Source organism: Durio zibethinus, chromosome 28, assembly GCF_047325235.1.
Source record: "Durio zibethinus cultivar Kanyao isolate XHJ-2024 chromosome 28, ASM4732523v1, whole genome shotgun sequence".
Lineage (NCBI taxonomy): Eukaryota > Viridiplantae > Streptophyta > Magnoliopsida > Malvales > Malvaceae > Durio > Durio zibethinus.
In genome coordinates, this window is record NC_143189.1 from 1997794 (window position 1) to 2025214 (window position 27421).

General features: G+C 36.0%; 3 protein-coding genes and 1 pseudogene across 3 annotated transcripts; 1 reads left to right on the forward strand and 3 right to left on the reverse strand.

Annotated features, from left to right (window-relative positions):
• Positions 1 to 2476: 2476 nt before the first annotated feature.
• Positions 2477 to 8715, reverse strand: LOC111280813 (protein STRUBBELIG-RECEPTOR FAMILY 3-like). The gene is made up of 16 exons (XM_022868299.2): positions 8288 to 8715; positions 7620 to 7749; positions 7460 to 7531; positions 6999 to 7064; positions 6806 to 6877; positions 6637 to 6708; positions 6491 to 6562; positions 6311 to 6376; positions 6128 to 6193; positions 5611 to 5981; positions 5102 to 5514; positions 4595 to 4866; positions 4199 to 4337; positions 3473 to 3609; positions 3214 to 3370; positions 2477 to 2876 (listed from the first exon to the last, which is right to left on the reverse strand). Exons 1-16 carry the CDS (start codon positions 8415 to 8417, stop codon positions 2814 to 2816), a joined length of 2298 nt encoding a protein of 765 aa, XP_022724034.2. The 5' UTR covers positions 8418 to 8715; the 3' UTR covers positions 2477 to 2813.
• Positions 8716 to 10609: 1894 nt separating this feature from the next.
• Positions 10610 to 12367, forward strand: LOC111281087 (uncharacterized). The gene has a single exon (XM_022868684.2). The coding sequence runs from the start codon at positions 11138 to 11140 to the stop codon at positions 12023 to 12025; it is 888 nt and encodes a 295-aa protein (XP_022724419.1). The 5' UTR covers positions 10610 to 11137; the 3' UTR covers positions 12026 to 12367.
• Positions 12368 to 13868: 1501 nt separating this feature from the next.
• LOC111280529 (uncharacterized) lies at positions 13869 to 18335 on the reverse strand. Its single transcript, XM_089757103.1, has 3 exons — positions 17825 to 18335; positions 14249 to 14403; positions 13869 to 14147 (listed from the first exon to the last, which is right to left on the reverse strand). The coding sequence occupies exons 1-3, from the start codon at positions 18092 to 18094 to the stop codon at positions 14045 to 14047; spliced, it is 528 nt and encodes a 175-aa protein (XP_089613229.1). The 5' UTR covers positions 18095 to 18335; the 3' UTR covers positions 13869 to 14044.
• A 3429-nt stretch (positions 18336 to 21764) lies between these two features.
• Positions 21765 to 23874, reverse strand: LOC111280623 (F-box/kelch-repeat protein At1g67480-like; annotated as a pseudogene).
• Positions 23875 to 27421: the final 3547 nt, after the last annotated feature.

Consider the following 27421-nt stretch of genomic DNA (forward strand, 5'->3'; position numbering starts at 1 on the left):
TTTTTTTTTTTGGCCTGAGTTTACGTATAGTTTCGGTAATTCTTTTGAGTTTTGGTTAATTTAAAATTAAATTAAATTAAATATTTTTTTATTTATAAAATTTAAAATTAAATTTTTTATTACCCGAACTAATACATATTGATGATTTACGATATTAACAATTAATAAAATTAGAGATTTCTCTTAATTAATTTTTTATTTTTTTTTAAATTAATAATTTTAGGATGATGTAGACAAACTTATAAATTAATTTTGATGAAAACGATTTTATAGATTATAATTTTATAAGTAAGAATTTTTTTTATTAAAATTTTTAAAATATATTTTTAATTCTTCGAATAATATCTTATAATAAATATAGTCCAATAAGACTTTTTTGAACAAAAAAATAAATAAATACTTAATGGTACTCATAATATCTATACATTTATTAGTATTATAATAAACAAAAAATAATAATAATAATAAATGTTTTGTCTGAATTTTTTTGAAATTAAGTAATAATCATTACATTTAAATTCATGGTTCATGGCTAGATGATTTGCATTCAAAGTTATAATTATTAGTAATGAGGAGAAGCATGATTATTAATCTTTTGGGTCACAGGGTGAAAATGGATAGCAAATAAAATTAATAATTGTGATCTATATTTTGTAGAATAATAAAAAATTTTAATATGTAACCACATCAAATCATCAAAAGCAACTATTAAATTTAAAATTTAATTTTATTAATTTATATAATAATTTTTATAATAAACCTAATAGCATATAATAAATTCAAATATCAATATTTACAACATTTTTCGTATTCTTATTTCGTGAGCTTTTTTATATCAAAAAAATTATTAATATTTTACTTCTATTGAATATCCTAAATTTCTAATGGAATTGGTATCATACAAAAATCTGCTATGAATATTTCAAAGAGTTAGGTAGCAGAATTCATCCAAGTTTTTGTGTTTAACCACCATTGCCTAACAATTCTGCAGAAGCAGGTCAAAAGTAAATTCTAACAAAGTTAAACTTAGTTGTTGTGTGGGGCAATTTGGATTCTGAAGGCAAGAAAGAATGTTCCTGCAAAAACACATAGAAAAAGTACTGTCTTGTGAAATTTTGCATGGTCAAGCCTTTCCTTATTTCTAATGAAATATGAAGGGAAAAAAAAGGAAAAAGAAAAAAAAATTTCTTTCTTAAACCAGTCTGTTTCTTTCTTAAACCAATCCCTTTTATGGCCCCAGTCTACCAAGGTGTGATGGTGGTGCTTGTTGATGGTATATCTCTTTTTCTAAAAAGGATGTGTAAGAGTTATCAAATGCAAATTTTGACAGACTATCTACAGCTGACAGCAGTAAAATGTGCTGTTCCAGGGATAAAATGAATAGTCCATTTCCAACATTGTAGATCAGGTACTTATCCCTTCTATGAAAAAAAAGTTTAAGGTGAGGAGAGACGTTTTCAACTTAGGGTCAGGACAAATAGTATATCTCATTAAAGATTACATTGAGTTTATATATTTTCATCAAAAGAGATTGCTAACAGTAAAATTCAAACTTAAATCTTCCAAGCGAAGTATTGAATCCTATCAATTCAACGAACTCCCATGGGCATGGCTATGAATGTTTAACATCATATTTAAATTTAACCAAGTTGCTACATGTGTTGCTACATGTGGAAGTCTTAATCAAATTAAATGCAATATCAGAGTAGCTTTTACCAATGAAAATGGATAAAACATATTTGTCCTAAGTCATGTGTCAGACTGTTACCTAGTAACTGATCGATATGATATCAGATATGATATCTGATTGTTTTGTTGCAACAATCAATGGTGATTTGGAGTTATAGCAGGATCAGACTTCCCTGTATATATACCAGAAATCAAGGTAATGTGGTATTTTTCCATTTAATTTATCGCTTAGATTTTGGTACTTTTTGCAGGTCCCAACATGTTATCTATGTTGGGTTCACATGCTGGTAATTGGTTAAATCTCATCCCCCATCCTCGTCTAGATTCAAACCAGAAAGAAATCATTTGACTGTCCGGCCACTACCTGGCATCCTAATGCTTGCATCTTAAACACCCATCAAACCAAATATGTCTGTCTTCAACTTTCCATCTTTTTGTTTGTTCTTACAAATCTCCATTTTCTCCTGTTTCAGTTTTTTTTTTTTTTTTTTCCATAGAAGGGCCAGAGAACAATCAGTCAAAAAGAAATTTTAAAAGAATGATATCGGTTAATGTAGTTAGTTTTTTTTTTTTTTTTTTTAAGTTCTTAATCTACTCTTAAATCTTTTATTGAAGAGGACATTACATGATTAAATTATCTCGAATTGACATCCTCCAAATGTCAACTTTAATGACATATCAACTAATTTAAGGGATAGTTGGCGTAATGTAGTTAGTTAAATACAGGGAACATGACTATTAATATAGTCTAGTTGGACCTCAAATGACCATACCACACTGGCAAACATTTCTGGCAGAGATAATAGTAATCAAATAAAAATAACATTAGCACCTCCCCATTGAATAAAAAAAAAAAACAAAAACAAAAACAAAACGGGGGAGGCCTGAAAGAATTTGCTGTTAGATCGCCTTTGAGATTTCTAACGCGACTAATCCTTCACTATAAACTGCAGATAAATATTACAGAATGCATCGGATAAGCTGCTGCTTCAAGCAATAAGTACCTTCTTGGAGAGTTTCATTCATCAGATTGAACTTTTTAATCTTGTAGTTAATCACTCTCTCAAGCTGACATCTCTTCTATGAAACATTCATTATATAACCAAATTGCTAAAGATTCGCCTCTAAATCATATGCAAAAGATCCTGGACGATTTCAGATTTTGGCGGTCTGAATCCTGGCTCCCACTGCAAGATGAACAATATAAGGTGCCTTATAGCTCTCAATATGAAAGGAAGTACTAGGAAGATAAACCTTAGATTACTTGAAATGTAAGAAATATGGAAACAAGCTTTTTGAGGACTTTGGTTATCCTATTCCCATTTTAGCTTTAATCAATTTATAATTTATATCCCTTTCAGTAATAGATTATATTTCATTCAATCTTTAGACAGTTGTTAATAGATTATATGAAACCCCAGGAATGTGCCTATACGACAATGCTCCACAGTCATTGCAGAATTTCACTCAAATAAAGCATGCCACAAAAGTAGAAACATGAAAAAGACGAATAAAGAAGTTCACCTGTACACATCTAGATATTATATCAGCAAAGCGTGACAATGACTTCACTGGATATGCTCCATTTAGAGCGATATCAACCATCCTAGCTAATGCATCACTATCATGAAGCTGTGGTATTGCCCATCTAACAAGAAATTGCTCTCCCAGAGGTCGTGACCTAGACATATTCTTAACATTAGTTTAGTGCTAGGTAAAACACTCAAATGATTGATAAATTTCCTTCGGGCAAACTTTCATATGGATGTCAGATTTGGCTAACCTGTCGAAGGATTCTCGCCCTGTGAGAAGTTCTAACATTACAACTCCAAGGCTATAGACATCACTCTGGCAAGTATAACTTCCAAACTCAATTTCTGGGGCTGCATAACCGTAGGATACAAAGAGGCTGCCGTAAAACTGAGAAAACATGCATCAACATTAGCCACATTTCTGCAAGATAATTAAGACACAAAAACCTATAATATGCACATGTTACAAATGTTCATCTTGGACTCTGTCATCTGCTTTAATGAGTTTGATCCCACATTCTAATGTTAGTTAGTTTGTGTTTGAGTGCATTAGTATTTTTGTATTGACCAGCTTAGCTGCAAAATAAATGAGGCAGGAATATTTTAGATAAATGCAACAATACGAAAGATCAGCAAAAATAAACAATAGTAGGAAATGCAATTCCTGCCCTCTGAGACAGAGATAAGGATCCCTCATGCCTTCATTTTGAAACTCCTAAATCTTACAGGTTCATCTCCCAACAGATATTCCTTTATAGTGTCATACCATCCATAAGTCTCATAGTTCGTTAACTTTTCCGCGACATATTGGATTAAGTTTTCTCAGTGTTCAATTGCAGTCCATTGATGATGTATCATTTGGTCTGAAGTCTCCAACAAACATTTTTGTATCATTACTAACTAATGTATTTGTAGAACCTCAAATCAGCAGGACTAGAATATCACACATATATAAACATATTTGCATAAAAAATTACCTCACTTGCAGAGCCAGAGGACAACAAAGGAGCCAAACCGCATTCTGAGACATGAACTGCAAGCTTGTCATCAAGGAGAATATTAACAGACTTGATATTCTTGTGCACAATGGGTGGCTGACAGACATCATGCAGGTACCTTACCACCAACACAAAAAACTCAGTTTTTTTATTGTTCGATAGCTTAAAAACTTATAGAATAAAGACATTCATATAAGCCATAAAACAAGGAATTACAGGCTGTTCTCGGGTTCAATTTCAATGACACATTATATAAAAGATGATACAACCAGCTCAAATATCCAAGCTAAAGATAGCATTTCCTCCCGTAGTAGACATCAAATTTTCTTGGTTAGATAAATAAAGGGCTCTTGTATTGTCAATATGTTTACTTACTGTAGAGCTCTTGCAATTCCCAGTGCCACTTGGACACGTGCATTCCATGAAAGTTTCGTATGGATCCCATCATCAACATGCAATGCATTATACAGCGTCCCATATCTGCAATACTCGTACACAAGTAACCGTTGCCCATGCTCATTACAGTAACCCACAAGCTCCACAATGTTAGGATGCTTAAGTTTAGAGATAGTAGACACTAGTTCAAGAAATTCAGCATTATTCTTCCACCTGGAAGCTCCAGTATCCAGTTTCTTGATGGCAAGTAACTACAAAAGAATTGATAAGAATGTCAAACATACAGCTAATTGAGGTTGGGAGGAAGGAAAAGAAGTTGCCAATTGTATTTTTTCTGTTTCTCTCTCTAACGAAACTGGAATAACAACGAAAGCAGCATAAAGGACTTGCACCTACAGGCAAAAAATGCCAGAGGAAGGGGGCCTGAGCCTAGGAACACACTCAATTTTGCAATCACATTGTACTCCCACATTTAAATCACCTTACCTTTCCATCTGGAAGCTCAGCCCTGTACACACTACCAAGCATGCCTTCAACAAAATTTTCCTCAGCAAAGCTGCTTGTATACTTCTGAAGTGATGCAATGGTGAAGGCACTCACATTCAAAGAACATGAGTCCTGACCTCTAGAAGAGCGACCACCTCCATTTACTTCTGCTGGCATGATTGGGCTTATACTGTCCTCCTCCACATGGGGAAATAGAGGAGGTAGTGGTCGCTGCAAGGACATGGACTTCACATCCATGCCTCCCATGTTTATCTCATGATTTTTCTTGGGCCTCAAACTAGCAGGCATTGTAGTTACATCAAGAAATTGTTCTTGTACCTTCAAACTTACTCCCATTCCTCCACTTTCCAGTCCATTTCCATCCCCTGGCTTCGTGACTGCCTCTTTAGCAACTGCTGAACATAGTGCCTTTCAATTACATAAGAGTGTAGAAGGAAAATGAAGAACTTAACAAGATCTGACACAGGGATAGGCTATGATTAAGTTACCTTTCTCCGTTTGATAAGTTGGTTGAGATGATGATTTATTAATTTGGCTGAGATTCTCACTAGGGCCCTTATGTGCATTCACACCATGCCTGTCAGAATTTTTGTTCCCTTTACAGCATCTCCACACCAAAAGCAGCAACCCTCCTAAAACAACGAGTGCTATAAGCCCTACAGCAGCAATCCAAATAACCCTCTTATTTGTCCAAAATTTTGTTGCCTTCGCCCACTGAGGTAATTTGGGGCTAAAAGGTCCACCAGCTGGTTCCTTAGATCCTTCTACAGGAGAAGGGGCCCAGGCTATAAATGGAGGGAGTGCTGCTGGTAGTGGTGGTGAAGGAAGAATGGTAGTATTGAAGGGATTTCCATCTTTCCTGCAGATGTCACACATCATTCTAAAGTAAGGAAGATGGGGGGTGTGGCCAGGGGGTGTTACATGAAAATACAGAAACATATATCATGCACTTAAATAGCAGTATGCTAGATCTAAAAAATGTCAAATGACAATCCAAGGATTCACCTGAAATTTGGAATATTCAGCAACTTCGGTGGTGTAGGACCAGAGAATATGTTGTTCTCTACATTCCTACAGAAGAAGAAAGTGACAACTTGTGACACTTAGCTACTTTCAGGTTAATGCTAGATCATTCAGTGATAAATTTGTGAAACAAATATTGAATGGGATTCATAGGAAAAAGAGTACAAATCCAAAAGGGGAAGATCCTGTAGAACATCAAGGATCCCAGAAAGTTTATTGTTCTGCAGGTGCCTGACACAGAAAAAGTACATATAATCCTTGATGTTAGGAAGCATATATGCAAGTCATGAAAGTTTTGTGTGAACGAATCTAATGACCTCATCTTTTAATGAGATTATTACTCACAATGTGGTAAGAGATGATAAGTTCCCAAATGAGGGAGGCAACAGACCACTCAAATTATTTCCTGATAGATCCCTGAACATTACATTTTGTCAGAACTAAACCTAGAAAACAAAACAGAATAGAAGCTGTATGATTAACGAGCTTACAAATTGATCAAACCCTTAAGCTGTTGAAAAGAATCTGGTATTTCTTCACTTAAATGGTTATCATCCAAATACCTGGAGAGAATGAAGGTAGAATATTGAATGATAATGAGAAAATGATTACAGCCTGACAGTATGATTTCAGGATAAGCAAGTTTGATTTTATACTTACAATTCTGTTAGTTGTGTTAAGGAAGACAAATTAGCAGGGATGCTCCCATTGAACTGATTACCAGAAAGATAACTAAAAGAAGAGAACAACAAAATGAATAAGCTTAGTAAAAGAAAAGCACATATCATTTGCTCATATTAGCTTATTAAGTATGCTCTACAGATAGAATTTAAAGATTGTAGTCAAAACATACAAATTTCTGATGGTGAGAGGCAAGTTGGATGGTATACTCCCTCCAATTTGATTGTGACTTAGATCCCTGCTTCATAAACAACAAAAAACTGCATAAGCTTCTAGAATGAATGAATGAAATAATATATGATATTTGGAAACTGAAACTTGATGCTTCCTTCTTATGCTACTCTATGTGACATACATTCATCTGCATATAATTCAGCCATTTGGACAAATCTTTGGTTGCCCTTGATACACAAAGGTCAAAATAAGCCGAAATGAAACATTTGGTAAAATGCATTTCCTCAGTGGCAATTTTCAACATTCACAAGTGATTTGAGAAAGAAACAAGTATAGCCGGTTTTGAAGCATTGGCATCTTATAAGAGACTAAAATGATTGGGAACATTACCGAACCTTAGTCATCAATAATAATATGCACTCACCCAGATACTATATACTAAAAAAGAAAAATGCTCACATTACTAATATTGATTCGAAGCCTCCAATGCCTTCATCCAAAACTCCTCCCAGATTCAAGCCATTTAGTTGTCTGAACACCAATAAGCTCAACAAACATTGATACAAAATTTATTGATGAAAATAAGGAAAACTACAAAAAGGAAAGAAAATCCATGTACAGTTCTGTAATATTCGAGAAGACACATGAAACGCCCTGCCATTCTTCCCCACATGGATCTCCTCCAACAGGGATCCACCCAAGGAGAGGTGGGGAACCCAGAGAAGTATATAAGCTATTTATTGCTGAAACTGAGGTACATACAGAAAACAAACAATTACTAATGGCTTCCCATGACTTGCTTTGACAAACTTCCAATTTCCAACATTTAAATTAAAACTTGGACAAGTTTAAAATACAATAAAACTATGCTCCAAAGACATTTACTTGAACCCAATGACTGAAATTAACAACTGCAATGACTGTAGGCAGGATAATTAAAGTAGATACAACCTTGCAAAAACCATCATATAAGCTCAGCAATTCTATCAGAACTTGAAAGTTGAAACAGCTCAGAAAATGCATATATCTAACTGAAAATGGGGCTAAACAAAAAAGAATTTTGAACATTAATGGAACGTAAATTTACAACTATCAGCATTCACATTTCTTTTGATTTTCCATAAGAAAAGAAGCAAACAAAGCAACATGCAAGTTAATGAACTCCACTTTCTAGTATTTTCTGTCCCTTTCCTCAAACTTTTCCCACACCCAAACACAGCGTCAACATCATTCAACAATAACCAAATTGAAAAAAAAAAAATGCAAACTTGAGGTAAGATACTTTACCATCACGAGGGTCAGTCATTCCAGCAGAAAACGGCACAGTCAAAACCAACAACAACCAAACACATACCATCCCCCAACTCGCAAAACCCATTTGCTTGCTTAATAAAGACCTTTTAACAACCCAACACATACCATTTCCATCTTCCCTTTTCCCAGCAAACAAACAATAAAAAAGAACCAGCAATGTATGTAAACAAAAATTTGAAGGAAAGAAAATAAATGAAGGTAACTTATTTAATTAATGAAAAAGATAAGCTATGAAGATTTTTGGTAAAGAGAATTAGTGTCAAAGCAAGCTAGTAAAGTACAGAAAAGAGGAGTGACTGAAGAGAAGAGAGTTTTGTTTTTACATAAGAACTCCAACTGAAGTTACCCTACTTCTTTCTGTCTCCATTTTGTCTTAAGAGTAACCACGACCAATCAGCTGCATGTAAACTCTGAGTGCTGAGCTGTGACTTAATTTTTTTTAAGAAAATTTTTAAATATTGAAATAAATGGTTCATAATTCAATCAATTTATTTTAACTTTTTCGTATAATTATTTTTAAGATATAATAATTAAAAATTTTAAAATTCAAAATTTAACATTTAAAAAAATTATTTTAAATTATGATATTTTTATATTAAAAACAATATGAATTATTTTTAAATAAATAATTGTAAAATAAGTTTTTTTGTTCTCAAGAACTTTTTCAAATTCATGACGAACTATCATAACTTGGCAAAAGTTTATTTACTTAAGATAGTTTTGCTTGGATTCCACATGGATTGTGCCATTAGCATTTGGAATTAAGGCCCCATTGCTTTAATATAATGGATTATGGCCATCATTTGCTGACTTTCGTTTGTTCCAGCTGATATTTCATCAAAACCAGTGTAGAATTGGACAACAATAATCATAAGTTTAAATGAATTTAAATTTTATTAAACAAAATTCTCTACCAATAATGTGATTATTCAAGTTATTATTACGATAAATTACTATAAATACTATGTACATGCATAGGCTTTGAGGTGTTGATCCCTACCAACTCCATCCGCAAATGCAGAAAAGGAAGCTTTTGGGATAAAAAAAAATGGAGACATAACGAGCAAAGAGACATGACATGGAAGCCTATATACTCACCTTGAGCAAAAACAAAACATGGGTTTAGAGTCAACTAAATGATATATATATATATATATATATAGCTATTTAATATTGCGTCATTCCTCAACCCGGAAGCCAGAACTAGCGTTTCGACCAACATAGCTAAACCATGGCTATGGGCTGGCTGCAGAGTAATTGGGATTGGGATGGATCTGTTGTGATTCTGAACAAACCCAAATGAGCTGGAGGCCTTGAACAAACCCAGAAGCTATGCACTTGCTATCAAATCCCGATGACTGCCTCAACACCAATTTGCATCCATATGGACTAGTTTTCAACGCTCAATAGCTTGCAATTGGATAGGAGAATGGTTATTTTCCAATCGTGTCTATTTATATATTGTTTCACTTGATTACCACTCCTGCTACCTGCCAGGCCACTGCATAAATGCAATATTATGTTTATTGTTTGCAAATTCTCTTCCATTGATTGCTTTCTTGCCTTGGGCTTGCTCTCCTATTAACCCTCCAGATATCTGAGCATTTAGCCTGAAATAAATACATGTGCTTACTGCTCATGAAAGAGACACCTGTTTCTAAGTTTGTGGTTGTCATGTTACTTTGTTTGAACCAAAATTATTATTGCAAAATTCAAACCATTGGTTATATATGCATACACTGATATTGCTGAATCTATCAAATTTGTTAGTCAAGATTCCATTATATATAATTTTTTCATATGACCACACATGATCTTAGTCAAGATTCAGAACTTCATATTATCTGAATTCATACAAACTGATTCAAACAGAAAAATGTTTGAATGTATATTATCTTGAATCAACTTGAAAATCAATAGGAATTGAATTGAAAAATACTAGATTACTACTATAATTTAATAGCTAATGTCATGATTCAAAATCCAATAATTTCCCAACTAGGAAAAGTGCAAAAAACCAAATTTGTTCATGGTTTTTTTCTTTTTCACAGTAAAGGCCCTCTTCTGCCTGGTTTGAACAATGAACTTGGTTGATTCTGATCCTGCCAAAAACTTGCATTGTCATACACACCTTATTTTCTTGTATAGTTCCCCAATCATTACAGGTAGCACAGCAAAAAAAAGAAGAATAGGTCATGTTCGTGTAAACAAATGAAACTTGTAGGCCACGTGGTAAACCACCCCATACCGTGCTGCCAATCACCACCGTTAGATCACCCCCCCAAAAAAAAAAGTTTCATAGAATAGTGACCCATCGACGGCCTTTTCTGATTAGATTATACACTACAATCCAAATAACAAAAGCTCACACCAAAATCACATGTACCGACGGCTGTAAACATACAAAAACCCCCTATAACGAGAACATGCGCCGCTCGTTAAATATTTGCACAAATCAGGAGACATTGTAGTCTTATATTAAAAGCAACAACAGGAAAATTCATAAAGAAGACACAGGGACTTGCATGAAAAAAAACAAAAATGTGAATGTCATGAACAGAAATAGCAAGAAGTTATCCAACTGTAGCTGATGTTAGAATAATAAATGCCTTTCATAGGCTCTCCACCCCCATCACATTCAATGCCCTTTTAACCACCCTACTTCTTGTCTCGTCTTGTCTTCTCCATTTCCTAAGCCGGGAAACATCAAGCCGTTTCCAAAGTTCCAACCTTCGGGAGAAGAAGAGGGAAAGCTTTGTTTTCTACCTTAACCCAACAAAGCCACCTTTTTTGTGAGTAAAACTATAGCTTCTATTTCCTCAAATGGGTTGCTGTGTAAGCACTAACAGAGGTCCCCCTCGTGAAAAGGAAGCTGATTTACAACAGGGTCTTGAATCTTTTCAGCAAAAACCAAGTCTTGAAAGCAGAGCTCCACCACCTTCCGCTGAAGAAGAAACTGTGAAAGAAGTTTTGTCTGAAACTCCAAAAGCCAAAGCTCCCACAGCTCACATCTTTATCCCACAAGAAAAAGAGAAGAAGAAAACCCAGATAGAAAAACCAGCCTTTGTCAAGATCCAAGAAAAGGAATGTCTCAATTTTAACATCAACACTGAGCCGAAATCACCTGTCGTTGAAGAGTCCGCTTCAGAAGATGTTTCTGAGATTTGCAGTGTTAGTTTAAATGAAAGCTTTTCAACCATAACTGATAGAAGAGATGAAGAAGAAGTAAGGCAGCAAAAAGTGTCGAGATCGCCAGCAAGATCCGGGTCAACGAACAGGGTCGTGGGTCGGTCACCGACCCGGAAACTTGACCAATCGCCTGGCAGAAAAAATGGGGTTGTCAATGGGGGATCATCAGTGAGGTTGGTTCAAAGCAGGGAACCCCCAGTTAGACAGGGGTCAAGAACTGACCTGCCAAGGAAGGATCCAGGAGAGAGTTCAAGGCGGAGGTCAAGGTCACCTGCTGTGAATACAACTGTAAGGGGTCGGAGCCCATCTGGAAGAAGGACTAATCAATCTCCTGGTAGGGTCAGACGTGACCCGAGGGAGTGTGGTAATAGCAAAAAAGTGGAGCAGAAGCAGCAGCATGGTACTACAACTGCCATGGAAGGGAAATGGCCAAGTAGCAATAATAATGTTGCTACAACAAGTGCTCCAAATGAATCACTTGAAAATCCTCTTGTCTCCCTTGAATGTTTCATCTTTCTCTAGAGATGAAGAAATGTAACTTTAAGTTCATTTTGTAATTTCACTTCTTTTTTCAGTTTGTTAATATTGATTTAAGTTAAAGGTCAATCCGAAGTTGGATTGGAAGGGTAGACTTTGGTGTTTAAGTTTGGTATTTTTCAGAATTCAGAGCTGAGGAGAGTGTGGGCTCGTCTTGTCTGCCATTGGTGGATTTGGAAATTTGGATACTTGGATAGGAAATGCCTTTCAATTGACCTGTGACTGTGATTATCATTTATTTATTTTGCTATTGTATTTTCTGGTAATATTTTCTACTCTTCTTTGCTGCTGAGGAAAAAGGGTTGAACGTTGCATTTCTGCAAACAATGATTCAATCCGGTACCAAATCATTGCTCCTTTTCCCTCTTTCTTTTTCCAAAGGCTTTAATCATGATGGAATCCCAACATTCAAATAAAAGCAGAATATCCCTCTAACTATAAGCGCTAAAGGTGATCTTGAGACCCTACTCAGGATTACATCAGATAAATGAGGTACACAATTATGCCTTTGAAACTGGGATCTTGAGCAAAGCTATTTAACAATTTTGGGGCAAACCAATATTTGCAAATCCCTTAAACAGGATGCCTCTGCATGGGTTCTCGTGCTGACTTCTTCTTGCCAGAAAGAAACAGCCAAAGTGCCCCATGCTTGGTCACGCTTTCCCCTTTATGAAGCCGAAAGGACAGACATTAAATGGAGGAAAGTAGTGTACAACCAAAAGAGAAGCATAGAGAGTTGCCCAAACAAATATTCTATGATCATAAATGCTACATTAAAAACACAAAAAAAAAAAAATGAAGGTGCAAATTGAAAATTTGGAGGATGGAGAGAGGGAAATATATATATATATATATATATTTTAGCCGTTAAAAGATTAAGGAATAAAGACAGTAGAAGTGGTGCTATATTTAAATATTAATCCGTTAATGGAGTGGGCAGTTATTTTGGACTCTTTCTTAATAGTTGTCCATTTCTTGAGGAAAGACAAAGGTGGAATGTCCCAAAGTTCAAAAGTTCAAGAAATTTCATCCAAATGGCTTTAAATTTTGTTTCCAATAGAAAAGATGATCATGGGACTTTGGCTTTTTCAACTAGAGGACATGTTTTTGCCTCTCCTCCCTAGAGTTGGATGGATTTTAGATTTTCAGTATTGGCTTGTTATATCAGATTTAGATTGAGAGACAAAAATATCCCATGCAACGGCCATTTTTTAAGGCTTCTGTTCTGAAACACATGAGAGTTTCTTTATCCAAATCATTATTTTGGCTACAGCGTGCCCAAGAAACAGATGAGCAAAGACATGCAAGCAAATAGTACTCTACCAGATGATTTTACTTATTAGTCATCATATAGTTTACGAATTAGATATCAAGCATATATCCAGAATCCATAGGCAATAGATGAATTTCAGGAGGTTAAAATTGAAAGTTTTAACACTCGTAATGAAACATGGAAATGGACTCAGAACAAGAAAAAGCCAGTGACCTTGTCTCTTGTAAAAAGAAAGAGACTCTGATTAGGAAAAATGCAAGAAACTGATAGGGTTCACAATCGGATAACTGACATATAGTTGGGCACAAGTGCCGCTCCTTATTGTCAACTCTCAACAAAGCAAACTCATCGGATAGTTCAAGCATCAAACCTTTTGTGAATTCCTGTTTTCATAGAAACAGTCCATGGATGTGAAATTCCTTTGCCAGAACCCGTCCTAAATGGATCATCACAATCTCATTTTCAACAACAAAATTTGGCGGAACAAGGTGTAATGGAAATGGAAGTTCAAATTCATTGTTTTATATTATTAATTTTCATCCCATCTGTAACAAGTTGCGCTTGATACTTCTTTCCATATCTCAAATTTTTACATGTAAAATGATCCATTATCAAAACCAGCTTCAGGATCCAAGTCACTAGTTCAAGAAATTTTAAACATGCATCGGAGGAAATTGACAGCAAGGTAATTTATGTATTTGACAAAGCTTGCCAGCCCACCAAAAACTGTGCTATGTACAGAATATAAGGATCTTATGGCTGAGAAGCGAAATAGGGGTAACTCTGATCCAGACTAGACGGTCTTGCTTGTTCATAGACAGAGAAAACCTCCTGCTGGAGAGTCATCATGAATTCATGATCATTGTTTGATGTAGCATGTGCGGTGGGATTTCTAAATTTAAGTTTTCTCCTACTGAAGTTGCATTAATGTTTACCCGGAGTTTGAGTAAGGATTGGCTGATGAGTTGTGTTCATGCTGAGGCAATGAAGGGCTTTCAGGGAGACGGGGAACAGGAGCTGGATGTGCAATGAAGGTAGGAATCTCATCCCCAGGCATTAATACTGAAACTCCACTGGTGTATATCGTCATCTGCACAAAGTAAATTACCTTTATATGAATGTTTGCTAGGAAATTAAAAGAGCATTATTTTTCATAATTCCTAGAACTAAAACACTTTAAGGAAAAGAATCAAACCCAAATCCACTTTTAATAAAACCAAATGAAATGCTCTGCAATAGTTTTATTGAAAAATCATATATAAGAGAAGCAGTAACTGCTACTAATGCAAAAGCAACAAACACAACAAATGTCAAGGATGCAACTTGGGATGGGTGAATTGTAGGTCACCTTGCCAATGCTCAAAAGCAGATCAGCCCATCAGCACATCAATCAAAGTCCTTATATGGACTCGTTGAAATTTCTAAAGAAGTTTCAAACTTTTGATATGATAGCTCTAGTGTAGAAAAGAAACAATAATTTCAGGGGAATTATAAAAAAGAAGTTACTCATAACAACATCAAAAGAATAAGTATAGGGAACCATTAAAATCATGCACAAAGAATAAGTGGAAAAGTTTATCCTGGAATAGGGAAAATGTAATAATGCATGACCTCAGCCTCAACTGAATCATCTTGAGCAGTATGGAGATCCAAATAGGAGAGAGTAAAACAATCTAGTTTCTAAAGTTAGAAATGAATAAATCCAAAGTCGAAGAAGGGAACTTTTTATGGGCTTAAATGAACGCAGTATTAACAGCACAAACACCGATAATGGCTTCTTAATTAAGGACACTGAATAAGACCACCTAGTTGATAGCTTCTAGGCAAGCATCCTTGTTAAAGAAGCATGGAGGTTACTACATCACAGTCACAAACCAAAGACCTACCTAGTTGTTGTGATATGAAACAAATGTAGCATATCACCTCTCACCTTTAAGAAAAACAAACATATAGAAGAATGAGCAACAAGTAGACAAAACCCAAACTCCTAATAATGCAGATTTGATGTTTTAATCACCTTAGATAATAGCAGAACTACAAAATGTAGTTAATTGTATTAGACCGCATCAAACATACGACTATAAGAATGTAGAAGAGAGCAATCTATGTACTCCACATAAATAAAATAAAATAAAATAAAAAGCCAAAAATAAAAATAGTTATCGTAAGTTCCCATCTTTTGGTAGCGTAACATGTTGCAATCCTTGGCTTAACCTTTTATTATCAACTTAGTAGAAGAGGTCCCAATATTATCTCGAAAATCAACACATGCACTAACATTGCAGGTTATAAAAGTATCATATAACCGATGGTACTGAGAGAAAAATATGTGGTGACAATCATAAAGCAGAGATAGCTTGAGAGGCATTATTTATTACCCTGGTAAAAAAATTTATCAGAACATAAATAAGGAGTCAATTCAGATAATGAAATAACAATTTTCAGTCTCAGAATCCCATGCGAGGTTTGCATTGAAAGTTGAAACAGCAAGTGACTTGTAAATTGCTTATCAAGTTCCTCTCTATCACAAATTGACTCATAATTTGACAAAAAGTTTGATAATTAATTGCACATTATGTTATGGCCCTACATATCATCTGTTTCTACACAATAGTTATAGAATGCATTTTCAGAAATACCATTAAGCAGGACAAGTTGCTCGCATCAACTACAATGTATCTTGTTTGTTGATATAGAGGCAGTATCCTAAAAGAGTTGGCCCGCAAATGCAACTAACTATTAACTTCCAACCCTCAACAAAACAATTTCAATGACCCCTCCACAGATGCCACTCAAAACTCTACCTGGGACATTATGTCTCAAGATGCCAGGGGACGAACATGGGTCCTTAACACAAAATCAGGTGTCTGGTGTGAATTGATTTAGACTTCTCACCAGCAGGACTCCATTGACATTCCAATATGCCACAGTTGGCTATATTGAACCATTTAGAAGGTTTTGAACCTGCCAGTTAAACACAACTTCACAGCAGAGAGATCAGTAACAAGCATTGCATCACTTAGGGAAAACTCCATTTATATGCGATACCCCACAGAATTATAACCCCTGAAATTGGAAAATAGGTTTGGAATAGTAGATAGGTGGGCCTTCCGTCTACATCAAAAGCCATGGAACACGGTTGAGTAGACTACAGATGTCATGTGTGGCATGATGCAGGACCGCTCCAAGGATACCTTTGGAAAAAATTATCCTAAACTAAGATAGTTCACCTAAATTGCCTTATTATCTCCCATACTGAAAGTGCATCACGCATAATCTCATTATCCACGGAATCCATGGGTCAATTATCATAATGAAGTTTAACAGAGTGCACATTAATAGGTCATCTAAATTGCCTTATCATCTCCAATACTGAAAGTGCATCACGCATAATCCCATTTTCCACAGAATCCATGGGTCAATTATCATAATGAAGTTAACATAGTGCACATTAAGCACTGAAGACAATCAAGTGAAGCATGTCCACCAAGGTTGACCACATGTTCCATATTCGAGGTACTGGCCGTGGGCAGCATCAGAATGACACTGGCATGTCCGGTGACCAACATGTAAAATGGTGGGTCTAAACACAAAAAATTACATCTATTTGTTAGACTCTTTGGTCTGAGACTAACTGTTCAACTTCAGCTGACCCCTCACTTCTTAAGATGGCCCATTGCCTAGACGATCATGAATACAAAGACAGACAGTTGACAGCTCCATAAAGGATCACTCTTTTGATTAAAAGATGCAAATTTTCAATAGCAGGAAAGAAAGAAAAATTAAGCAACGGATATGCTTTATGTCATGAGGCACTAAATTGACAGAAAACTAAGCTCTCATTAGCTAGCTTTATAGATAAAAAGAAGAAATGACTGACCAATATAATTGTTTGAAACAGTTAGCACTTGCACATAAGAGAGAACACATTACCCGAAAGTATATTCAGTAGATGACTAGTTCAAGGGAGAAGGGAGGGTCCCCAAGTCAAAAAGAGGGGCCAAGGCTACAGTTGATAAGAAATAGTATTCATGGAAAATGGGCGTCACAGGAAATGAAACAGACAGAGGAAAAGAGGAACAAACTTAAAAGAGAAAGCTTAAATATTGAGCTTAGACAAAGCTAGCAGGAAGAAAAAATAATGTCCACATTCTATTTTCCCTAAAGAAAAGAATGTGAAGAAATGTACGTCACTGACAAAGCAAACAAATTTTTAACTTGAGCCAAATGCAAGGATTTTGTTGCTATGCAAAATGTATGTAGGGAAGATTTATGTCAGATCAGATAATAATTACTACTGTTTTCCTAAACGAAAATAAACCACCCCAAACTGTCAAAACAGAAGGAAACAATTTTCCTTTTATCCTCGGATTACGCAACAGTAGCCATGTGATAAAGTAACCAATTTTAATCCCCAGAACATCATGCTAAACAATCAAATTCAAACAAAAAATGTAGCTTCGACCAAAATTGAAGAAATCCCAGATATGGAAAAAAAAAGGGTGACTCACTTTTGGTGATGGGTGGCTGAGCTTGCCATTGAAATTAAGCTGAGATTCAAGGTCAACATGGTTACGGCCACTAGGGGAAGAGTTGGGTCTAAGAAAGCGTTCAAAGATAGCCATGACTAAGAACATGGAGATGAGAATGGCAGTAGCAACAAAACCAAATGACACCGCATTGACAGAGTTGTCAAAATGTCTCCAGTGGTCCTCTCTTTGTACATTCAATGGAGCTCCTACCGGTGGCCAACCATAGAAGTAGCTTTCTTCTTGTCCCATTTTTCAGCAGTGAAAAAAAAAAAAGAAGGAAAGAAGTTTTAGCTCTTATTCAACTCTCAGCTCGTAGCTCTTCATGAGAGAGAGAAAGAATTTTGTGTTTTGATGGTGTTGAAGTTATGGAAGTACTCAAGGCTTTTACACCAGAATCGAAGCTTCTTGGAGTACTTAAACTGGTTAGCTTTGGGGGTTGCAAGAGAGAGAGAAAGACAGACAGAGAAAGAGTGAAGCATGTGTAGGTGACCTGGGGGTGAAAAAGAGAACTTGGGAATTTGGATAGCTTTTCCATTACTTTTGTAATATTTTTTTTAATCGTTGGTGGAACAAACAAAATTCTGGGTATTTGGAAATTAAAGTTTTTATTATTTAAGCGTTGAAATTTGACTTCTCATGTTCGGCCTTCATGCAATCAAGGTCCAAGACTAGGGAGTTTTGTCCTTTGCTTTAAGTTGGACAGGGTTCAGAAATTACAGTGCAGCAGTTAAAAATTGATGCCCCAGCACTCAGCAGTCAGCATTGCTGTATGTCCATGGAAGTGGTTTGAACAGAGACACTGTTTGCAACTTGATCCTTTGTAACTATGCAACAAGTTTACATTTTACTTCCATTTAATACCATTTGACTAAGTCTATTACTTTTCAATCATATAAAAAATTTTTTAGATCAAATTTTCTTTTGGGATGTGATTTATAGTATGATTAGTCACCTGTCTTGAATTGTTATCCACAAAAAAAGAAAAGGAAAAAAGAACTTCCATTCCCCTCCTCTCTCTCTCTCTCTCTCTCTCTCTCTCTCTCTCTCTCTCTCTTGCTACTAATTTTATGACAGATTTCATGTTTAAGACGCAGAATGCTTTGATCAAAATATTGGTCAATTATGCATTCTTTTCTATCCTAATAATTCCACCAGCTTTGCGCCACTTTATATAGCCAGTTTCACAATCATGCCTAACTTTTTTATCAATTCAACCTCTTTAATTGGAAAGTAGGACACCCAACATGCAAGGTTAAAAGACTTTTGAGCTGCCCTCATCTAGAGTTGCTACCAAACCATGAAAATGTCTAGCAGATCCATAGCAAATGAGTATCTTTTTCTTTTCCATTTTCCCCTTCAACAGTAACTCCATCAAATGATTATTATAGGTTTTGCAGACAGATTAAAACATTGAGCTATGTCATGGGCCATTGCCAGCTCCCAAAAATTTTGCCTTTTCTCTTGTTTAGTTTGTTTCATTTCAGGGCGGCCAACCCATTTAAATTACTAAAGTATATCTCCATTACTCTCTGCAGGAAAGTGCATTGGGGGTATTTGTGAAATTATGTTGAAGAACTGCAGTGATACGGACAGAAAGAAAATGAGAGAAAGAGAGAGAGAGAGAGAGAGAGAGAAAAGGGCAACAGGTGACAACGTGGGAACTGATATAAGATCGTGACAACAAAAGTATCATCTGTTTCTTTCTTTCTTCTTCATTCTTGAAAAGGGCAACTCAGAAAAGTAGACCCTGCAGGCTTTGTGAAATTGTGCTATAATTATGTGGCATCCGACGTAGCCTTTTTTGTGGTCCAACGTGGCATTCACATCATTGCTAACCAAGAGATTGGCAACCAAACTAAATTTCAATTGCATTGCATGCCTTCCATGTTCTATCCAATCAGATGATGATTTGTTTGTTTTCAAGCCTTTTAATAACCAAAAACAATTGCTTCAGTTGATGAGATGATGCAAATAGGTGAGTCCCATGTTGTAAACATGCCAATTTATTAGGAGGCATACCCATTAGCCAATGGCCAAAAACAATGTGCTATTGGCATCTGCCGAATAGGGGAAGGTGCAGTGGCACCTTCACCGCACAGTAGGCGCAGGGCCGCTCCCTAAATCATTATTAGCCTGATAGTCCCATGAGACCCCATTTACGAACCGAATTTCATTAATCCTCCACATGCGTCATGTCGGGGTCTGTGCCCTTGTCCCCCCTCCCCCACCCGAATCTCCTTAAGGCTTAGACCAACCGACCCCCATGGTCCCCACATCTGCCCTGACCTACTCCCAAGTTCATCTTCTTCCTCATTTGCCACATGGCATACAGGGTCGGTCCTTAAAAACATACTCTTACTTGGAGAATGGTATTCATAAAGAATAAATTTTGCCTAAGCAAAAGCCTCTCTCTATCTCTCTTTCTCTTAACACATCCGACACATCAGGCTTCTACTGTCTGCCTTTTCAGGCTCTAACCAACATCTGGACATCTAAATGCTCGAGATTGTCCCTTATTTTAACGGTCCAGATCACTTGTTACATTCTATTGCATCTTGGCCGTTGATATTGAAGTTAATAGGAGTCAAAGTCAAATGAGTCAAACATTGCTTACAATTATGTCTCCAGTGTACTGTACCATCGCAAGTGTGATAGCGTGTCCAGGTGTAGAAATTGACCAAAGTAAGCAAGGGTACTGGCTACATGGGGGCTTCTTTGTCAGATTGTCTTGACCCATGGGATAAAACGCGTCATGGTCAGGAGGGTGCATGGTGGCTCGTGCTAAGCTTGGCTGAGGCTGCTGAGTGCCGAGCTCAGGGCTCACGTGAAAGGATCTTTTACGTGCTTTTATTGGCCTGAGTTTTGGTGTACTTTCTCTTCTTTTGAGGGCAGTAAAAGCTTGGTCATCTGACATTCGTTAATCTTGACTACTTGATAGCTTGGGATTGGGCTCTTTCTTTTTGAGGTTTGTAGGCCTATGGCTAATTTTCAATTGACCCAACTCCTTCCCTTTTTGCATTTGCTTCATATAGAATATCTTGACCATTTGGGCTTTTCATTTCGGTGGAATTTTTTTTTTTCATTTTATATATGATATCGGTGAGGGATGAGAAAAAAAAAAAGGAAAATCAATTTGAAATTATAGGATTTAATTTGATTTGAATTAATTTTTTATTTAATTTAAATTAAAATTAGATATTAAATATATATTAAATTTGAATCAACATATAAAAAATTGAAAAAAATAAATCAAATTAAATTATATATTTTTATTAATTTTATATATTTTAAATTTTTATAAAATAAAAATAATTATTTTATATATAAATTTATTTAAATATTATTTAAATTTTTATTAAAATAATTGTATAAAAAATTAAAAAATTAAAAATTGATAAACTAAATCGATAAAATTTTATTAAGATCAAATTGATTTTACAAGAAAATTCAAATTCGAATCAAATTTTAAAAATTTATAATATTATGTATTATCTGATAAAATTGAACCAAATTTGATCTGAACGATTATCATTCTTAATCATTAGCTTATTTTTAATTTTGGTTATGTCTAAAAATTAAAATAATCTTATATATCTAAATTTTCAAAAATCTATATTATATTTTATAAAAAATATCGTAATATAAAAATAAAAATATAAAAATTTGATAAATATATCTTTTAAAAATAATTACATAAATCATTGAATTAAACTTTAAATTCAATTTATATTATTTTTATTGACACTTGATAAGTTCACAATTTAATCATAAAGTAGCAAAGTTGAAAGAATCAAACTCAACCTAGCATTATGTTAATTTGACTAATCACATTAGATTAATTTAAATCTTATAATTTGATTGGAATAGCAGAAATTTTAAGCAATTACAGTAACATTGAATCTTTTAAGCAATTCAAGAACTTTCATTATGAGAGGGAAATGTTTTTTACATGATTTTTCTTATTTGTTAAATCATATGCTACTTAGACAAACTAGTTCACCATTCAACAAAGGCAAGAGCTTTTTATCAGTTACCGGGCATATTAGAGTTGAAGTACACAACAATGACAGCATAGCTCTTTTTCGCCTTCTTCCTCCATTGGCTCTAATCTCTTCCATGCATCAACAGTTGCCAATGTGTCAAATTTATAAACCATTGAAAGTGTTCGTGATGATTCACCAGCCATCCGATACCCTGCCAAGGAGTATAAATGGGTTCCGATTGGTGCCGTTGTCAAGTAAAGCCGTTCCATTGGTGAATTAAGAGTTTGCAAACAAGATCCATCCACTTCATCCCACATGTTGAGTTCATTATCGTAGACCTGTGACCTTTCCAGGGCTTGAGACAATCCCCGGAGCTGAACAACTTTCAATCCACTGCAACAATTTGGTTGGGTGGGATATCCAGCTGCCACATCCCCACGAGGTCCCATCCCCATGCTTGGGTGTCGAAACCCTTAGCAGAGCTACGCCGTGGGGAAAATGTCAGCATGTTTTGATCCGAATCAACTCTTTCTGCAAAACCACCCACCACGTAGATTTTCCCTTTCCATGTAACCCCAACGCATTTGTATCTCAAAGTGCTCATGCTAGGAAATGGAATCCATTCGTCAAGAGTAGGATCATACACCTCAGCCGATGAAATTCCTCGAGCACTAGCCAAATTAGACTTCCCTCCTGCCACATAAATTTTATTGTCACAAACTGCATAAGCAAAATCATATAGTGGTATGCCTAATGGTGAACATTTGGACCGTTGGTCATCGAAGTACTATAGGTGGCACTTGCACACCAACATCAACAAATTCATCGGATTCACTTGAATTTTGAGGTCTCCCTTTATGCCATAACCTCCCACCAATGATGTAAATAGACACTCCTAGCGAAACCATAGCAAAACCCTTCAAAACATGGTTTTCAAGTAGGTTTGGAATTGTTGGGAATAATGACTCAAATCTCATAAAAGATTTATTTGGGATTTGTTAGAGATTTGTTTGTGATTTGTCAGATATTACTTGATGGACAAAAAAACTTGCAAAAGAAGAATTTCAAGAGAAAGAGGATTTTTAGTAGGTAAGTTTGATTTGCAAGAGAAGAATTTTAAAAGGAAAGGGATTCTTAATAGGCAAGTTTGACTTACAGGAGAAAAATTCTAAAAAGAGAGGAATTCTTAATGGGCAAGTTTGTATGGTTATAAATATGTGAAGTCTCTACAGGGTTAGGTATGAGAAAAAGATGTAAGAGAGTTGTAAGATTTTATGAAATAGACACCCTATAGGAGTATTGGGGCTCTACATCTTATGGGTGTGTATGTTTGTTTATGAGTGGACTAGAGGAGATTGAGAGGGTTTACATAGGTATGATGTATGGGAACATATGGGTATGTGTTTGGTTGTGTTGAAAAGGTGCACAAGAGTTTGGGTTTGTATTTGTTTGAGTAGAGAATACTTCATAAGACTAGAGGAGATTGAGAGTGTCTTATGAGTATTGATTGTTGAGTGGGGTTGATGATATGATGTATGTTTATAATTCTCTACAACTAGTGGATTTTGTTTCTCATCCGTTGATGTAGGTCAGTTGGATCGAATCACGTTAAATTATTGTCTCTTGTGTGTTTGATTTATTGTTTGATTTCGCTTTCGCTGGTGTGATTGGATTGGAGGCTTTTAGCCCAACAGGAATTAAGCTGACTTGATTCCATGTGTTGTTAGAGGGATTATAACACCGCATACAGTTAAAAATGTCAGCATTAGGCCCCGCATCTTTTGACAAAAAGCCACGAAAATTCGACAATGAGAAAGGTTGAATTCAGGTGATGGTGGTGGTGGTGGCGGCGGTGATGGTATGAGTCTTTGCGGGGCAGGGAGTGAACCCATTGAAGGAGTAGGGGAAGGTGATAGGCCTAAGCGGGTTCCTATGGTTTGTTTCAATATCAAATGGGAGGTTTAATGTAAAGACTTGAGCTAGATATAGGAAAAAAGTACGGCGGATAGCACTATAAGAATTGGGAGTATGTAGGCATCAACTAAGAAGTGAGCTTCGAGGGTGCGTAGCATCCAGGGAGATGCTTTCTAGGGACTTTCTTGATCATGTTGTGATCAAACATTTGATAGGTTTTTTGTAGGTTCTTATATCATGGATCGAAACTTAAGTTTCGATCTGTACGATTTCGAGACTTAGACATTCATTCATTCGATATCTCAGATCAGTCTGATCATCACAGTTTACATCATTATGAGGTATTGTCCGCTCTAACCCTTTGATCCGACATCTCAGATCAGCTTGATCGTCACAGTTCACACATTTCAGATTAGCCTGATCGTCATAATTCACACCTTTATGAAGTATTGTCCGCTCTAGCCCATGACCTCACTGTTTTGTCTTATAAAATACGTCTCACATTAAAGAAATGATATGAAACATTTTATACTTCAGTGACCCTCTTTTTATGTTCGTTGTAGAATTTATGACTACTCTTTAAGATAGGTGACATTCTCCTTACCTAACCTTGTGAAGCTTTCGTCGTGGAGGCAAATCACCTTATCTACCTCCCTCGAGGCGCTTGGCGTTGATCAAATGATTTAAGGCTGACTCTGATACCATTTGTCAATGGTCGAAACTTAAGCTTTGACTCGTGCAGCTTCGAGATTCGGACATCCACTCATCTGATATCCCATATTAGCTTGACCCTCACGATTCATATTTTTGTGAGATATTATCTATTCTAATCTTTTGACCTCATGATTTTATCATACTAAAAACCTCTCGCAAAAAAAAAATGATGTGAATATTTTTATACCCTAATAATCTTCTTTTTTATGTTTGAAGTGAAATTTGAGACTTCCCTTAAATCTGTGACACTTGTATGTTGCATTGATTGTTATGTGCCGGAAGATCTCCGTAGTTCTCTATGACTTCGAATTAACAACATGACGCTAAGGGGGCCATTGTGAGTTTGCGACGAAGGTTTCTACGCTTCCAAGTTTCATAGAAGTAGTTGAGTCAACGACTTCAACCTTGTTAATCCCTTTTTGAAATAACGACAGCATCAATTATTTTAGCATTAATTTTAGTCAATATCAACATTCTCCAGTATGATTTAAAGTTATCATGTATTTCCCACATATTTTTATGCTTACCAGAAAGAATAAAACAAGAAATTACCGTGACAGTGGCAGCAGCCCATTGCTCTAATCCAAAAGATGAGGGAAAGGAAAGAGAGAGTTAGCTCTGCTATACCCCAAAAGTTTATGGAAAAAGAAATCCTTGAAATTCCATATTTCAAGTGATCAATAGTAAGAGGTAGCATACGCTTTGGAACCACACTTATGATAGTAAAAAAGAACTCAAAAAAGGAATAGGGAGCAAATCCATATGACATACTGCTGCATGATACAACATCTGGAATCTCACACTTTTTGGCTCTCATTAAGCCAGCATAAACTCTGTTCTAGGAGTTGGGTGTGGTTATCAAGAAATGTCCTTTACTTCATGCCAATAAAGTGATTAAAATTCTTTTATATATTGATGACATGCTCCTGAAATCCGATCTTATATCTGATACTAACTAGTAAGAGTATCTTTTATCTGCTTTTTATCTGTAAATATGGATTTGAGGAGTGAGAACATTGGGCTTTGTTTTTACCTTTGTTGCTGTTTAAGGCAACAGCAACCACGGCATGCAAATTGTGACAAATCAAACTACTAATGCAGTTTTGTCAAAATCAATGGACTGTTCAATCCTGTGGACAAATTTCCAGTTTGGGTCCCTTAGGGTAAGTCTGACAAATTTCCAGTTGATAACATGGACCTGCTTGCAGATATGCCATGTGACCAAAACCAGACGTTTCAAAATTCAAGACAATAGTAATGTGCATAAGCATATAACCAGGAAATGGAACAGTTTCTAGAGGGGGATTGGTGCCAAAACTTGGGACAAAGATTGCCCTGTTGGCTTGAAATGACCTGTCATCTGACATGGGAGCAGCAATTTCCACAAGAAGCTATGGCAGAAAAAAAAAGAAAAGGAAAAAACATTAAATTGGGAGTGGAGTTGAATGAGACAAATGGGAATTCACTGAGAACATGTAAAAGCAAAATGGCTTTGAAGATGAAGACAACAAGAGAGAAGTAGAAGTGAAGAAGATTATGCAAAACAGCCACATAGCCATAAGCTTCTAAGGCCGGAAAACACTAAAATGGATACTGTGATTTTGATTGATCACTGTAGAGTTGCATCGCTGCTTTGTTCACCTTTGGAACTGTTTTTGAGTGCGTTTGGTGTGTGCTTGATATGAAAGGCGCCGGACATGAGGCTTTGGGGTCCATTAAGAGCCAAGGCCGTTGTGTGATTTTACGAGGTGGTAAACCAAGTTGCATTCCATTTACAATTAAACTGGCTGTAACACTCTTTAACCAATGGCCATTGGCCCATTGCCAGGCCATGGAGAAGCATATTTGATGACGGAAGGTATTGGGATCTGAACCCAGACTTTGATCATGCAGCAACTATGGCTCCGGATTTATAAAAACAAAATTTTAAGTTTGAAGATGTAACAAATATAGTACACTACAAAATTCTATAAACAAAAAAATCTACTGTAAGTTGTGACTTGTAGCTGAGGTTGAGTAAAAATTAAGAGGGGACCTCAAGAAACTTGACAGAGCTCAAAAGATTAATAAACAAAGTTGAGAGGGACTGAGAACTGAGGAGGTAGTTGAATCAAAGATGCCTCTCGATACAAAGCAAACGTATCTGATGGTGATACTACGACCATAGGTAGGTTCTCTACCCACTGTATCCTTTTTTTTTCTCTTTCTCTCTCACTTTTGGATGGAATTTTAGCATCCCAATGTAATACCAAGAAAAGCAGTGTTGCTGTTGAGACTGCAAGTGAAGCTGCGTAGGCGCAGCTTCTTCGAAAGGCCAAAAAGATTACACTCTGTAGTCCGTAGTCTGTAGTCAGCACCACTATCATATTTCTTTTCCTCATTTCTTCTTTTCTGTTTATCTCAACTCTCCTACTCAATAGTTTTGAGGTCTTTCTTTGTTGTCTTTGTTGTTCTTTGATTCTTCTGCATCATAAAATTGGATTGCAAACCATCCCCGTTACAAACACCCTACTGTCTTGCTCTTTCTCCTCATTTGTCTGTACACTTTAGCCTAGAGGGTCATTGAGTTTTGCTTCCAATAAGAGAAAAAATGGGAGCATATATCGGTTGGTTGGAATGGGTGAATAGTTATGGTAAGAAGCAATGCAGAAGTGTTTTTTGCAGAGCGAAGGCAGCATTGAAGAAAGCTGTGAAGAGTAAGAGCAAACAGCATTTCAAGTTTCAATATGATCCTTCCAGTTACGCTCTCAATTTTGATGATGGTTGTTGCCATTCGGGTGTAGGAGCAAATACAATGGAACTTGCTCGATTTCAGGATTGTTCAGACTGTAAGAATATCATGTGGGTTTATGTCCTTTGGGTCAAATCATAAATCAATCTTTAGGTTTTTATATTCTCTCTTTTGTTAAGTCTGTTTTATAGAAAGCAGAAGAGTACAGCTTGGAGCTATGGTTTTCCGTTGGTA